Source organism: Salminus brasiliensis, chromosome 7 (genome assembly GCF_030463535.1).
Source record: "Salminus brasiliensis chromosome 7, fSalBra1.hap2, whole genome shotgun sequence".
In the NCBI taxonomy this organism is placed as follows: Eukaryota; Metazoa; Chordata; class Actinopteri; order Characiformes; family Bryconidae; genus Salminus; species Salminus brasiliensis.
Genome location: NC_132884.1, coordinates 35274318 through 35290540, shown reverse-complemented (window position 1 = coordinate 35290540; position 16223 = coordinate 35274318). Strand labels below are relative to the sequence as shown.

At 38.9% G+C, this 16223-nt stretch overlaps 1 protein-coding gene across 2 annotated transcripts in view; it reads right to left on the bottom strand.

Annotated features, from left to right (window-relative positions):
• LOC140560349 (zinc finger E-box-binding homeobox 2-like) overlaps positions 1-16223 on the bottom strand; it is a 44069-nt gene that overhangs the window by 9549 nt on the left and 18297 nt on the right. The window contains exons 1-5 of one of the 2 annotated variants that reach the window (XM_072684753.1): positions 10688-10768; positions 4663-4914; positions 806-1003; positions 294-511; positions 5-113 (exon numbers count right to left, since the gene is read on the bottom strand). In XM_072684753.1, coding sequence (XP_072540854.1) covers positions 5-113; positions 294-511; positions 806-1003; positions 4663-4822 — 685 coding nt within the window. In that variant the 5' untranslated portion in view covers positions 4823-4914; positions 10688-10768. Of the gene's footprint in view, positions 1-4; positions 114-293; positions 512-805; positions 1004-4662; positions 4915-10687; positions 10769-16223 lie in introns of those variants that run through there. The other variant, XM_072684752.1, reaches the window with a different exon arrangement.

Sequence of the window (16223 nt, the reverse complement as noted above, 5' to 3'; positions counted from 1 at the left end):
TTACCACTGTGAATACGCAGGTGCTCCTTGAGATGATGTTTGTATTTAAAGGCTTTTAAACACTGTGTACATTGAAACTTCCTTTTTTCCATGGTGGGCTCAGACACCAGACTCTGGAACAAACAAACAGACACATCAGTGGGTGTCAAGTCGGTCCACTGCAGGTTTAAGACATTGATTGTATTTCGGATATGTGCTTAAAAAGCCATCCCTTGTGTTTTTGCATAGGCATTTATCAGAGCCTTCTCCAGAGTCACTGGTTTTGAGTTAGGAATACACGTTGTAGCCCCTACCTTGCTCTGAACCTGGGCATGCAATGCCAGGTGCTGCTCCATCTGTGCCCTGTAGAGAGTGCTGTACCCACAGAGCGGGCACACACTGCGCCCTCCCTCCCGTTCCTGGCACAACTTCATGTGTTCTCTTAGAGAAGTCTCACATCGACATGACCGCTGGCAAAATGGACACAACTGCACCATCGTCCTCGTGGGATCTGGGCTGACGGGGTCGGTGTCTGTTAATCGGGAGAGAGTTGTTTACTAGTTGTTTATGCATGTTTACTGCACGTCAGTGAGAGATATCATATATTACAGTATGTCATACAGTTTCAGGAACCCCATAACCCCATCTCTTGCTTAAGAACTTGATGCGGTTTGAGGCAAGTGTGTGATGCTAAACGATGGTTACACTTCCATTGTTTGTTAGTTGCATAGGTCTTGTAGCTCCAGCACAAACCTAAACAACAACCCAAGCAAACTAAGGATGCATAACAGTAACAGTACCAACAATAACTCAGTCAGAATGATACCTTTTCTCTCAGGTGACTCCTGAACACCAGGCGACAGGGTGGATGGTGTGTCGTCCTGCACAGCACCTGTGTGATAGGAGGCGATGGAGCCGTTGAGTTGCTGGCCGTGTTGTGAGCGGGGAAGGTGGGAGTTTTTTTTCAGCTGCATGAGTAAGCCAAAACGAGCCCAGTCCTCCAGCACATGGGCATCTTTCTGCGCTAAAGGAACAGAGACAGGATGTGGTGGTGTTAGTTCATCATCTGTTTTGCTGTCTGAATTCTGAAGTCGCCTTCTCATGATGATCCAAGTCTAGCTTCCTCTGTCTGTATTGTCTGAGTTGTAACAGCAGCTTCAATAACTCAGTGGTCAGCGGGGTCTTCTGCACTGCAATGTACGGTGGGGACTGATGTTTAATGGTGGTTCTCGAGCCCAGCATAGTTTGTATTATTACGTTTTGTATTTTAGCTGCTTTAACAAGCTTGAAACCACATTTTGGACTAATTAAATGCTTACGATGTAAACAAAGTCCTTCCGAGTGATTTGATATGAAACTTAGCGAGTCAGAATTGCTCACAGTGGTGGTGATAGGAACCAGACGTCTGTTTAATGCCCCTAAAAGCTACACCACAGAAAGTATTTGCACGAAACGGTTATGAATACGCTGCCTAATGCCTTAGATATTGTTTTACTGTAGTTTAGAGATGACGTTTCAGCCTGAAACACATTTTTACACAGGTTCATGAGAGGCAGATACATGCAGGGCATTGTACGCTCTTAAAAAAAAAGAAAAAAGAAGGAGTGATAGAGAGATAGAGAGAGAGATAGATAGATAGATAGATAGATAGATAGATAGATAGATAGATCACTTTATTTTTCCCACGGGGAAAACCAGTTTTTACAGCAGCAAAATCAAACAAGAGAGCAGCATAATAAAGGCACTTAAAATAGTAGTAAGAAGTGGCAAATAGGAAACAGTAAACCTGACCACAAATACAGCTATATTAATAAATACAGCTATAATATACATAATATAACCCAATTATATAAATAAGAAGTACGAGAAAAAGTGATTGCAGTGCAGTAATTACATTAATATAATGTAATATACAGAATGAATTATGTGTAATGTAACAGTGCAGTAACTACATTAATATAATGTAGTGATGTAAGGCATCCTGGGGTATCAGTACAGTATAAGTGATAAACAATAGAGTTTTAAAGGCCGGATTCACAAAAGTGTCTTAGGAAAGAAGTGTTTTTAAAAACTGATATTTTGCAGAAACCTTCTAGAAAATTTTACTTTTCAGTATAGAAGAATTCCAAGGACATTTGGTATTTTCCAAAACAAAAATGAAATATTTACTTAACCTTATGATTAGCCTCACACTTCTCAGAAGGAACTGGTCTAAAATGATCAGTTTAAAAACTTTAATTACTAGAATTAATGTCTGAATGAACTAATTTAACAGGATGGAAAATGTTTTTAAAGCACTGTCAGTGTGTACATGAGGAAAATTCACTTTTAGCTCTTATTGTTTCCTGAAAAACACTTTCAGATTTTTCTGATTCAGTTTCCTTCCATTTTGCTCTCTATCCATTGCATGTATGAACTGTTAACTGTAGCATTTTTATGATAAGCTGTGAAAAGCAGCATAAAAGTCTTAAAATAAGAAACAAGAAGACAAGTGTTATAAGACAGTCTTAAGAAAAAAAAAGACATTTTTAAGAGAATTAAAAAATGTGGAATGTTTTTTAATGATCATCTTTGTGTTTCTTTTAAAATCATTTGTAAGTTTTTTCTTAGGAAATCTTTTGAGAACCCAGCCCCAGATTCTTTAGGCCTTTAAAAGGTCCTTCACTATCACACAAACAACAGCGCTTCTTCTGTGCACAGCTGTTTTAAACACCTTTATTTTTGTAAGTGTAAAACCCCATGCTTTCAAGTGCACCACTGTTTTATCGTCATCATCATCAATTACTGTGACAACTCAGAAGAAGTGTAGCTTCACCAGTGGTTTTTCAGTGGTAAACAAAATGCTATATTTGTTTTGTCGACATCATGATCCCTGGTTAATCAGACATCGAATCAACACCACTGCATAAAAAAAGCAGAGTCTGACCTCTCTACAGTGCAGCCTTTCACACTAATCCACTCTAAATTAGTCCACCAATTCATCAACTGTATTTTGGTAAGATTTTGAAAAAGTAATTAATTAACCCTGAACTAAGTGTGAAAGAAGCTGATGAGGGGGGTTTTACAGCAGGGAAACACACAGAGCTCTTGTGCATTGGACAGGGTTTTGAGAACCACCATATAAAACAGCACACAGAAAACAGGACACAGAAATGTGTGTGTGTGTGTGTGCGTGTGTGTGTCCAGTCCTTATTAAAGAAAAAAAAAGAAAGAAAGAAAGAAACCCATCAGGGGAATTTAAAAGGCTCTATAATGGGAATGATGAGAACTGAAATGTTTCTGAGATTCTCCCATGGGACCAATAACAGCCAGAGAGCAAAAAAAAAAAAGAGAAAAACATCAGATAATAATACAGAAAGAAAGAGAGAGAGAGAGAGAAGGACAGATGCCAGCACAGCACTGTGACTTTGAGGAGGATTTTTCAAATGTTTGCAGATGTTGGCATCATATTTCCAGCTTTCTCTAATGTGGCCAGAGAAGAGCCAGAGTGCTTCACTGCAGTTAAAACTCTGTTTCGTCTTCATTAGAAAGAGAGTGCAGCGAATGTTTCTAGGCATGCCGGTGCCGGCCTTTGATGTCTGCAATTATAAAAAGAAAGCCTCATAAGCCCGAGTTTTGATTGCGGAATGGGAACGTCACCTCGTTTGATGTGACAGGCCTTTGTCATGCTTGATGAGGCAACTTTTTGAAAAAGAGCCCTTCATACTGCAGTGACTTCAGCGTTATCTGAATGCGAGCAAGAGGTTTCAATTTCCGTCCACGGTTTGGCTATTATCATTTCTAATATCTCGGAGGCGTTGGAAATTGCTGAACTCTCAGAACTGGTACAGAGTCAACTACTGCAATGATTATTATCATGCTCAGTTCATCATAACTAGTGTACGGGTGTGATGGAAGAGATCTGTCTGGTCTAGTGCTGATGGGTTTAGAATATGGTATGAATTCAGGATTTTTATGTACGGGCAAGAGATGCAATGTCACATAGCTGGTATTCATTTGTGTTTCAGAACCCCTGATGTTGCCTCTGTTTCTTCACCATTCAATATCATTCATCTGTTAGAACCAAAGCCAGCCTGATCGCCTAGCCCATTAAACTGAAAGGGCCTAAATGTGGTCCTATCCTGGTTCTTTGAGTGATGCCACAGAAGAACCACTTTTGGCTCCATAAAGATTCATGTTGTAATAGAGGTGTTTGAGTGTGAAGACCAAGTATGGTTCTTTATGGAATTTATTTTAAGTTGTTACTAGTGTCAAAGTGTACAGTTATTAATAAGTGAATTATAGGATGGCAGTTTGGGGGAGTAAACATGGGTATGGACTCATTTCAGAGGAGCCCAGGTATCTCCTGGTATTTTTTTTTATCAGTTTGGCTTCAGTAGCTGTTCAGTAGAGTTTACATTTGTCATTTGTCAAATCTGAAGCTTAAACCCTTCACATGAACTAAATAACTATGTGATTTCTATATTAAGATCAAATCAGTTACAGAGTAATTCATAGCACTGAAATTTGAGTCTTAACATCAACAATATCATTTAAATGGGGCTAAATTCCCTCACATACCATGTAAAAGAGTAAGTCCTGCCATTCTCGGACACCTTTTAAGACTAACTGTAATTGCCAGTTGATTTTTGGTACAGGCTTTTTTTACAGACAGATCTGGTCAATGTAATGACAGTTACTCACTGTACATGTCGTGTGCAGGGTTGTCTGGCTCCCCGGGTGTGGTTGGGAGGCCTGTGGCCTCTGTTTCGTCCCAGCGCTCGTCAGGGGGGCTTAGGCTGTGAGCACGGGCAAAGCGAGTGGGGCTGCTGGGCTCTGTGCCCTCGCTGGCCGTCGCACTCATCTTATCCTGCCCGTTTCTTTCATCCTGCACGTCCGTCCCCCATACACACCCCTCATCCTCTCCCTCAGAGTCCAGAGAGTGCTCTGTGTCAACTATCAGAGAAACAGAGAATTACAGAGGAGTTAGGCTGTTAGCATTACAGTTTACTTTAGACTCTCTAAACAACTCAACAACAGTTTAAGGTGTTAGCCTTTCTGAATGTACTTTTTATTCAATGAAAAGTGCATTCTGTGTAATGAGCAATGAACATGTCCCTGCCATATATACACATGTGGGTAAGGCAGGTTAAGGTAGTGTTAGTTGTATACAGTTGTATACAGCTGTGTGTTGGTTAAACACATGAGAAAACACCATTAAAATGTATTTATAATTCAGAACCGTGCATTTCAGGCTGAGTATTTAGAACTAGGCTTCGAGTTTTGCTCATTGATTTGGGCAATTACATGCAATAATGCAAGTCTAAACCAGAAACTCTTGATATGAGAAAGGTGAACCATAAGCAAGGGTTTCAAATTAGGGCTTTGAAGCAGTTTTGATTTCACAATTAGCAAAATTGTTTGCATTCTTCTTCCCCTGTTGCAAAAAGATATAATGAATCGTTTAGTTTTATGTGCGCTGGCCCTGCAGGCTTACATTTCTTATTCTGCTTATTGAGCTTTTATTACTCTTATTTTGTATAAAGGCAGAAATGGGGAACTTGATTAAAAGGGGCATATGATTCATATCAGATGGCTATAATACGTTTATATGTACACTTGAATGAACTGGCAGCCACCAGACTTGCTTCGTTATAATTTTTCCAAGTGATGTGAAGTATTTTCGGGCTGAAGAACAATTGAAAATGAAGAACTGAAAGACGTTAAAACCACCCGTATTTTGAGGAGCATCATGTTTTACTGAGCAAAAAAAACAACATGCAAAGTACTGAGAGAAAGTGCAGCTGAGGAAGGATAAGCCTTTTCAATTTGTTCAATGATGCTTTGCACCAGAAACTGATCAACGTTATGGCCCTGCATTATCAGAAAGTATTTGTGCCAGAAACGGAATATTGTGTCAGCTGGGGCTGTACTGACAGTCTCTCCGCTTTCCGAAAATGAGATTGATGATTCAGTGTGTTCAAAAGAAGCGGCCCATCTTTTATCTCTTTGCTCTGTGAAATTACTTTAGCTTGGCATTAAGAGTAATAATTAAAACACAGAAATAGAATGCCTTCAGAAATGGTAAACAAATGTAACCACAGCTCCAGAATCCCAATTCAATTATTAAGGCATGTCGGATTTTTTTCCTCCCCCCAAAAAAAGATTGCACAGAAAATTGTAATTATAAGCATATGCATAAGACTCTCATTTTTTACTTTCTGGGCTACATCTGACCCACAGATTTACCACAATTATTTTACATAATAAATAAACAGTAATTTAACAGAAATGACAGTTTTTGGACTTTTTCAAATATTTGGAAATATTGTTTTACAGGAAAAAGAAGAAAGCGCCTCCTTTTACGGCCCACTGGATGCAGAAATCTGTAATATGTTCTCCATTTGACAGAGGTGTCTGTACAGTGTATGTGTGTGTGTGTGTGTACGTTTGGGTTCACTACCTTCACTCTAATCAGTTCATAGTCAAAGTGTGAACATGCTGGCATTGCATGGCAGGAAGCTGCAGTTTCAGTTCGACTGTGATGGAAAAAATAACAATGCAGCTCTGACAGTACGTGTATGTGTTTATGTGTGAGTGTGTATGTGAGTGTGTGTGTGTATGAGTGTGTTTATGTGTGTCCGTCCTACTGTTGCTCACTCATGAGTAATACACCTTTGCAGCAGTGGTGTACAGGACCAACCAAGTGAGTGTTCCCACCAGTTGGTTTGCAAACTCATACATACACACACACACACACAGCGTACACAATTTGTCCTTTGCTGTTATGACTGTACAGCAGTATAATGACCCCACAAATGTAGACGAGCCTGAGGTTTTGGATAAGACCTTATATTTGCGCACACATACACACATCATGCACAACGTGACCTTTACTGTTATGACTGTGCAGAATAGTGGGGCAGTAATCCCACTCATATGAGTGTGAGACCTGTACAAGCATTTATATCAGCACACACACACACACACACACACACACACACATATGGCAATGATCAGTGTTGAAAACACATATTGTCATTGTAAGACATTAATCTCCATCTCCATTTTTGCCCTTTTCTGAGCCTTTTTGGCAGCTGTTCATTATATTGTGGCCAAATTTCATGATGAATGGACCAATAGAAATGCTCCAACATGAGTTGGAATAAAATGCTGCAAAATTGGCATTTTAAAGATTTTTGTGCAGCAGTGTATGGTTATATCTTTTATTTATTACATATACATGTGTATGTGTTATGCATACATATAACAAATAAAACCATATATATATATATATATATATATATATATATATATATATATATATATATATATGTGTGTGTGTGTGTGTGTGTGTGTGTGTGTGTGTGTGTGTGCTATACATACTATAGCAGTAGTATATAGTTGCCAAAGTAAGAGTGCTGACACAGGATAATGGATTCACTTAACGCTAATATAAATAGATAGATAGATAGATAGATAGATAGATAGATAGATAGACAGATAGACAGATAGATAGATAGATAGATAGATAGACAGATAGACAGATAGATACATTTGGTCAAAGAAAAAACTTACGATTAAATAAGTATAAAGAAACACGACCATCCAGCACCTAGTTCACCTAATAAGCCCTTCATTATAGTAAGTCAAGGAAGCTGCTGGCGTTTACAGAGTTTACAGAGAAATGTCAGTACCCAAACCTGTGTTCCTCTCATCAACACATCATTAGCTTTACTTTACAACTTTGACAACACTCACTCATCACAAAAACCTTGTATGTTCTTTTACGACATTTTTCACTTTTTGACCTAAAGTAAATCTGGCAGATGTTCTATACATTGTGTCCAAATCCCATGATGAACGGACCGACAGAAAGGTTCCAAAATGACTCTGAATAAAATCTTTTTACATCGGCTTCCACTGAAAGTTAAGATGGATTTTCCTGTAAAGTTTGGATGACAGTGCTGATATTCGTTTGCTGTTCCTCCTTTTGCAACTCTCTCTGCTTTTTACTGCTTTCCGTTTTGACGGATGGATTTTTTAATGGACAGGGAACTGAAACTGTAGTAGTTTGTTAAACTGTTCATATGTCTTCCTCTGCAGGTTTGTTGACATTTGCATTCTATATTTCGTCTGAAAATATGCTTTTAAGTCAGTAAATCGGCCACTTCTACAGGCTGTGCCACCTCCACTGGTGGGGTTTCCCTGTAAGCACAGCAGAAGAGGGCCTGCTCCGCATTAGGGCTGAGTGGAGTATAATTTGTGTTGCCGTGGCAGTGAATGACAGTGGCCTGTGTCTACATTGTGCAGGGATGGCTCTCATTATCTCCCCCTGACTGATTTATTTATATATCTGGGCTGAATCGCATTCTTCACTCGCTCTTAAATTTCAGCCAGTAAAGCTCTGGGCCAACGCAGGGGCTCGTGTGCTCGCGTGTGACTGTGTCTGCATACCTACACCTGTGTTTGAAAACGCTCTAAATGCAAAAGGTGTTGGTATGTTGAACCATACGTCTAGGAAACAGGAACAGACCAGTTGCTGAGTTTGTGTCATGGAGAGCCAGAGAGGTAGAGAGGCAATTGTTAGGAAACTGCTCTGATGGTTAATGTAATGTATAGCATTGTGCAGTGCAAGTCTTAAGCAGTCACATACACAGTGTTTAAAACTGTTCATGTCAGCTGTGAGAGTGTTTTTGTTGGTGACAAATCTGTGTAATATCATAATAACTACCATTAATAAAGTAAAATAAATAGAAAATGTGTTGTTATTAGTAAAGCTATTGATATATTGGTCAGAAGGACCAGTTAGAAAGATTTAGGTAGGTTTGGTTGCTAACTCCAGCCACTGTATGGATTTATTCAGTCCCACCAGCAACTCATCTGATTTACTTTAGTGAGGGATTGATTAGGTAACATAGGGATTAAATAATATTGAGATTTTTGTATTTATTATCTTTGTATATCAACACTGTCATGCAAAAAACCTTATATGTCCAAAATGAAAACATTTGAAGATAACAAGATATCAAAAACCTTTTGGAAGTCAATGTAAAACATTGGTCCATTCATCACGAACTGAATCTGACATTATGTCAAAAAGTGAAAAATGGAAATACAGGGCTTTTGCGTGACAGTGTCTAAATGCTTTTATGTATTTATTCATTTATCCACTATATCCAACTACATATGTCGCCGCTGTCATGTCAAAACCTTGTATCTCCAAAATGGCCACTACTTTATAGTAGACGGAAAAACCTTCAATGGAAATCAATGTAAAAAAAAATATTTTGGAGCATTCATCACAAACGTTAAGAACAACTGCCAGATGTGATGCTATAAGGTTGTATGACAGTGACTATATATTTATATATACATATACACACACACACCCATCACCTTAAAATGTCGGATTTTACTGGAACAGGGTATCCTCCAGCAGTGGATTAAGTATCCTATACTTCTCAACATCTGTAGCATTTTGTGCGTCTCTGTAATTTTACTGTAATTTACTTGCTTCAAGTTCTCGTCTGTTAAAAATAATTAAGCCTAATTTCAAAACAGAAATTGCATCAATACATTTACATGAAACATATGACAGCATCACTCATTTATTTATTGTACCAGAAAAATATTGCTCCACTAAATATATGACTCGTATGAGTCAAATTTACATTAATATTCCATGTAATAGAGCAGACTGTGTCCCCTGTGACACGCTAAGGGGTTTAACTTCATTAACGTCATTGTTTGTTCATTTCGGCACCAGAAGACAATACATATAACAAGAAGCAGAATCATAAATATATATAAAATGATTATATAAAAAAAATATATATATATATATATTAAAAGACACAGTTAAAGCATTTTACTGGCAAGAGACACATATCTGATTTGCAAAAAAAATATGCCAGTTATGCTGTAAATAAACAACACACACAAATCTGAAAATACTAGAAATATTAGGGGCAACTATGACCGTATTGTAGCCTTACTGTTTCACTCATATGATACGTACATACATACATTTTACATATGATATTACTGCCTTCGTTTTTGTACACGTCCTACAAATCCTATGAAACTGTACTGCGGCATGTTTGCTACAAGCAATGACAAGTTCTGTGCATACATGATTATTTTGTATAAATCGAAATTGTTAAGTTCTAACAGTATAAACTAGGACTTCAAGACAGACTTCTTTAGCATGTGTTAGAGCTTTAGCAGCGTAGTGAATAACTGCTATTCTGACACTGTGGTACTATATGGCATGTAGGTGTTTCTCAACTTTCATTTTTGCACATAAGGAAAGCCATAGGCAAAGTTCACAATTCAGCTTCACCACCGAGAGCAACTCCTGTCTGAAAATCATAGTACATAAAGTTTATGAATCAAAAGCATCACTACACCGAGTCTGACCTGTGAACCTATGGAAACTTACAGTCTGAAAAAGTTATCAGTACAGTGGAAGCCACATGAAAACATGAAGGAGCGTATCAGCTCGAGCTGTTTTAAGATGAAGAGAGTTCTCTCCACAAGTCTCTAACTGTAAACCTAAACACTGCACTTTATAGAGAGGTTCAGAGAGTACCCAGTGAGAAAAAAACCTTAAGCCTGAATTTCCTTCACTGCAGAACACCTCTCAAATTTCTGAAGATTTTTTCAGAACATGTCGAGGACTCGAGGCTGAAGCAAGCAAGAGATTAAAAAGTTTCATTTTTTTTACCTTCTGGAGCCGAGACGAGGAGAGTTCATAACTGAATCCACTGTGTTTAAGAGTTTATTACGCAAGACTTTTCACGAAACGGCGACCGTAGCCTCCTTAAACCTTAAAACATTAAAAACATTTGGGGAATTATCTGACGCCACTATTTTCACACTCTAACAATGAGTCACACACACACCACATCACAGCTACAACACCTCCTACGGCCCTCTATGGTGTCTCGTTGACACACACACACACACACACACACACACACAGACACGAACACATGCATACACGCTCACATTTACTAGTCAAAAATAATACACATGGACACACACAGACACATATTCAGGCTTATGTAAACACCCAGGCTCACTCAAACGTCAGCCCCTCTATCTATAAAAGAGTGGATCACTGCTCCACTGTACATTAGACTGTTAACGGCTTTGCTGCAGTGTTTGTCATTCTCTTGTTTTTAATACCTGTGTCAGAGGACAGTCATGTCTGGCAGTGATAACCCGTGCAAAACATGCTTCTTCAGCTAAATCCAGATGCCACATTGACTACAAGTTTCAAAGTGTGTCATTCTGTGTGTGGGGGGGGCGATGGATAGTGCATGTGTGTGACATTCTGTACTCTCGTAGGGGCGTAACAGGGTTGTATAAGGTGAGTCGCGAATGTGTGTGTGTTTTTTCGGCTGTGTTTGTATGTGTCGCACGATGTTATCGTAAAATAGGAGCCAGTGTAAGCTCCACTGTATGTGACTCTGGCTGCGCTTGTTTACTTGAATGATTGTTCTCTCACACTGAACAGATGTAATCACCGTCCTCCGAGGCTACTCACACGCACACACACACACACACATACACACACACACAGCGGTGTATCTGTAGTTGTTCTTAAAAGAGGCTTTAAGTGGTTTTCTTTGTTCTTGTTGCTGATTACAGAGGCCCTTTGCCCACTTTGACTTTATTACTGCCACACTAAAAAGGGATTCGAGTAGATTTCAAGTAATAAAGCTGGGCTATGGTGTTTATATACAGAGCCAAATTTGTGTTTATAAACCTTTGGATGAGTTTGTGTGTGTGTGCATGTGTGTGTGTGCGCACATTTGTGTCTACAGAGGTTTAAAGTGCTTGTGTGTGTTTGCGAGGAAACAAAAGCTTTAATTTGGTGCTTTTAACTGTATAAAATCATAAGTTCTAAGCTTATTATTTAGTTATTAATCTTAATACTTATTATCTAGTAGCTTCTGTGAACGTCTCATCAATTCAGCATTGTGAGACCACAGTGTAAGACATGTAGTTATAAAAAAGGGAGGCATGGAAGTCACTGGATTCACTGAGTCTAAAGGGTTAAATGGCTTATATTTGAAGCGTATTAATAGTCATATTTATTTCCATGCATATACATGATTGTTCGTTCCACTTTTGCCTTCACGACTCTTGTAATTCATATGTTTCATGTTCCTAAATTTTTAAACAAAAAAAAACACATGGCAACAATTTGTCTAAGTGGATATACTCAAGTCAAAAAAAAAAAAAATACTTTGACCGAAACAAAGCAAAGAAAGTAATAATTCAGATGAACAAAAGCTGTACTTATCCCAACACATCAAATCAGCTTTTTTTACCATGTGTCACTTTTTCAGTGTATGCACAGACATAACGGTGCCGATCACACCAGAACATATTGAAGCAGTAAGTCCTGCTATTTCTGTCTTCTTCCACAGCCACTGTTGAGAGGATGGACATGCTTAACAAAATGCTGGCAAAGGCCCGTTCAGCTTAATGAGAGAAAGCAGTAATATTTCTTTAGAGTCGCTGTACTTCAACTCGGGTTTCCAATGCAGCCAACTTCAACCCTCACCTTTCTTTTATAAGCTACGATTATTATTCATTTGAAAATAACTATTCCTAAGTTATAGGACTGAGGAATGCTGGAATTCTGGTTCTGTGGCGCATAAGAGGTACTACACTGCCAAACTGGACTGTGTTCCCATTTTTGACTTTTTCATGAATTTCATGATGAATGAATAAAATAATAGAAATCATCCAAAATGGCTTTAAATGAATAAAAGGAATCAATTAATTTTGTGGAATTATATTATTGGCTGAATTAAAAATAATTAACAATTAAATGTGTTTGAAGTTTAAGGGCTGGGCAGTAAACTGGAAAAAAAGAATCAAACCCGACATTCAGAACCTCTAATCGATGTAATCCTGCCCATGATGATTATTTATTTATTTATTTTTCATCCTGTTAAAAAATATGTTAGTACTTTCCCCACTGTTTGTGTTCATGTACTGTCCCTGTAAAAACAAACATACTACCACATGTGTAATCAGCCCTGTCCAGTCTCTGACACTGAAGCAACATGGAGGAGAACTCAAACACCGAGCCAGCTGAGCAACTGGAGCAGCTTCTATAATCGTTAATTTATCGTAATCGAGGGTAAATGTTGAATTAGTTGTGATACTGATTTGAGGTCGTATCACTCAGCACTACATCAAGTCTTGGGTTTTGACTGTGCTTTAATTCCTTTTTGGGCCGAACAGATTAGATCTCATTAGGCTGATTTCATTTCTACACTTGCTGCTAAAGGATGCATCTGTGAGTGGAGAATATGTAGTTCAAGTCTGTACAATCTTTAAAAAGTAGGTTCTTCAAGGATTCTTGGTGCTATATACCATTACCCAAAGCTCAAAGAACCAGTTCTTGTCCTGGTAAAATATTTCTTCTCTATGATGGATGACTTGGTAGATAGATCTTTCTTTAAAGAAGCTTTTTTAATGGATAAACGTAATAAAAGGTCCGATTTGAACATTGCGGCCCTCCTTTGCCTCTTCATAGCACATAAAAATGATTAACAGCACTGCATGGATGCTTTACAGCGTCGACGCGGAGGCCTGCTTAACAGGGCTCGTCCCTCTGGGGGTGTCGTTCAGTTGAGGAGAGACAGGAAAGAGGGAAGACTTCTGAGAAAGACAGAAAGGGGAGAGAGAGCTTAAACTAAGCGAAAGTAATGTGCAACTCTCTGTGCACATGTTTGTGTGTTTTTGTGAGACCCTTGACTCTTGACTCAGATCGCTCTAGAGCAGATATTCAAGCAGCCGAGGAGAAAGGTACAAGGGGAAATTCCCCAAGCTGAGCTCCACTGGCATGATGACAAAGCTTTTTTCATGGCTACACCCACACCATCCCCGCATCAGAGCACCAAAAACCTAACTGTAGACTCACTTCATCAGAGTACACCTGATGCAACCTGAAAAGGGCCCACATCTTGTGATAATAATGTAAGAAGTACGCCGGCAGATGCTGTACACTATTTAACAGCAGCTGTGTGGTTATGTGCTTGAGGGATGTAGCTCTTCTGTTTAGGTGGAGAACCACAAACAAATGACTTGATCTACCAACAAGACAAGATGCCACACTGCTCATCAAGTGATGGAGCGTGTTGAGAAGAAGAGAGGTCCTGGTGATGTCCAGCCAACAGAATCTCTAGATTTAAATTCCAGTGAGAACTTGTGGATGTGTGTTGCAGAAGATGGAGTGGAGAAGTGGAGATGAGGAATCAACCAAAGAATCTTATTTAGTACCGAAAGAGGTTCTTTGACTTTTTCAGTGATGGTGGAACACTTTTTGGTGTCTACTGAAGGTTTTCCACCAATCTGAAGAATCCTTTTACCCGACAAAGAACTATTTAAGCATCCGAATGGTTCAATGATAAGCCACCACTGCCTTGACTGAAGAACCCTTGAAGAGCCCTTTTTTAAGAGTGTGAGGTGTGTGGATGGCACTGAGGAATGTGTGAGAAGCTGGTTGTTGAGAACATTTTAAGAAAACGTTATAAAAATATGATAAAGGAGTGTAAGGAGAACATCAAGACCAGAGGTGGACCTACACAATACCGACTATGCACATTTTTACACTGAGAACAGTAAACAAAAGCTAAATTAGTGATAGGAATTGTGCTGATGTCACATTTTATTTGTGTATGATGATTTTTGTAACCATTATAACCACCAAATGTAACAATTTATATCAGTATATATAAATATATTTTTTAATAATTATTTGGTGTACTCTGTATGCAGTTTGTTTGGTGGCCCAGTGTAAACACCATTAAAGAAAGAGGGAGAGGTGGAGAAATGCAGAGAAAGCAAAAGAGGGAGAAAAAAACCCAGAGTGTGTGTGTGTGTTAACCTGTGTGTCAGAAGCCAGTGGAAAAAATAAGCATCTGATAGTATCCCCTAATCAGATGATCAGAGAAAGATCAGATAAATGCAAATAGCACCTTGTACCATGTACATCAGAGGTGTGTGTGTGCCTGTATGTGTGTGTGTATATTCTCTAGAGAAAATCTCTTATTTTTACATCACCTTGTATGTGTGTGTGTGTGTATGTGCAAGTGTTTGAGTGTAAGTGTGTGTGTGTGCGTCCGCTGGCTGCCTGCATTGCTGATCGAGTTACTGCTGCGTCAGGAGCCACAAAACACACTATATCCTGTTTGACTCAGGTAAGTTTCTCATCAAAGCTAGGTGTGAATGCAGACCCCTCTAAGGCACGAGTTTTGTGTATGTCTAGTATGTGTATGTGTGTGTGTGCATGTGTGTGTGTGTATGGTTCAGTGTCTAACACAAAGTCAACTGCTTTGGACTATATTGTGCCTGACCAGCAGTTAGTGTGTTCTAGTCCTTTAGAATACGTACAAATCACCATAAATACAGAAAAGATGAGACGAGTGTCCTGTTTCTAGTTGCATTATTAAAAATACTGGCTAGAAAAATAGGATTTATTAATATAGTTAAAATTCGATCACATTCTTCCCTGGTTCTTATATGTCCACCAGTAATAGTCTGGACTTAAACCAAAACAGTGTAGCAATTTAGTCTTAACTAGCAGCTTTAGAATCATGTAGACGCTCCCCTGACTGTAGCAGCGAGAATCAAGGCCAGAACGCTGCTACTGCACTATGAAATTTCGGTGGAGCCGCGCCAGAACTGTGTTAAGGACACCAGATAGCGTTTTGAACTCTTATGGCCCAAAAAAACATCCAAAAACCACCCAAAATGCCAATTGTACAGGAGAATGGAAAAATCTTCTTAACTTTCAATGGAAGTCAACGTAAGAAGATTTTATTCCAAGTCATTCTGGAACATTTCTATCAGTCAATTCATCCTGACGTATTAACACAATATCAAGAACCGCAGTCTCATTATGTAAAAATGTGAAATATGAGGTTTTTGCGCGACAGAGACGGTATATTTAGATCGTTAATAGATGGTTATAACTCTTACAGTGTCGCTGCTCAAAAGGGTGTTTCCACAGTTAGTGTACTAACATTGCTGGGGCGCTCACCTCAGTTCTGGTGTCTGTGCGTGTGTGTGTATGAATATGACTGTACATGTATCAGCGAGTGTATGTGTGCATGTGTGTATATGGTTTGTGGGACAGTACTGGAATGCAGAAGAGAGTGTGTGATCCCACGCATGCACCACACTGAATCAAACTCCTCTTCATTACACTCTCGTAATGTCACACACATCTCTCC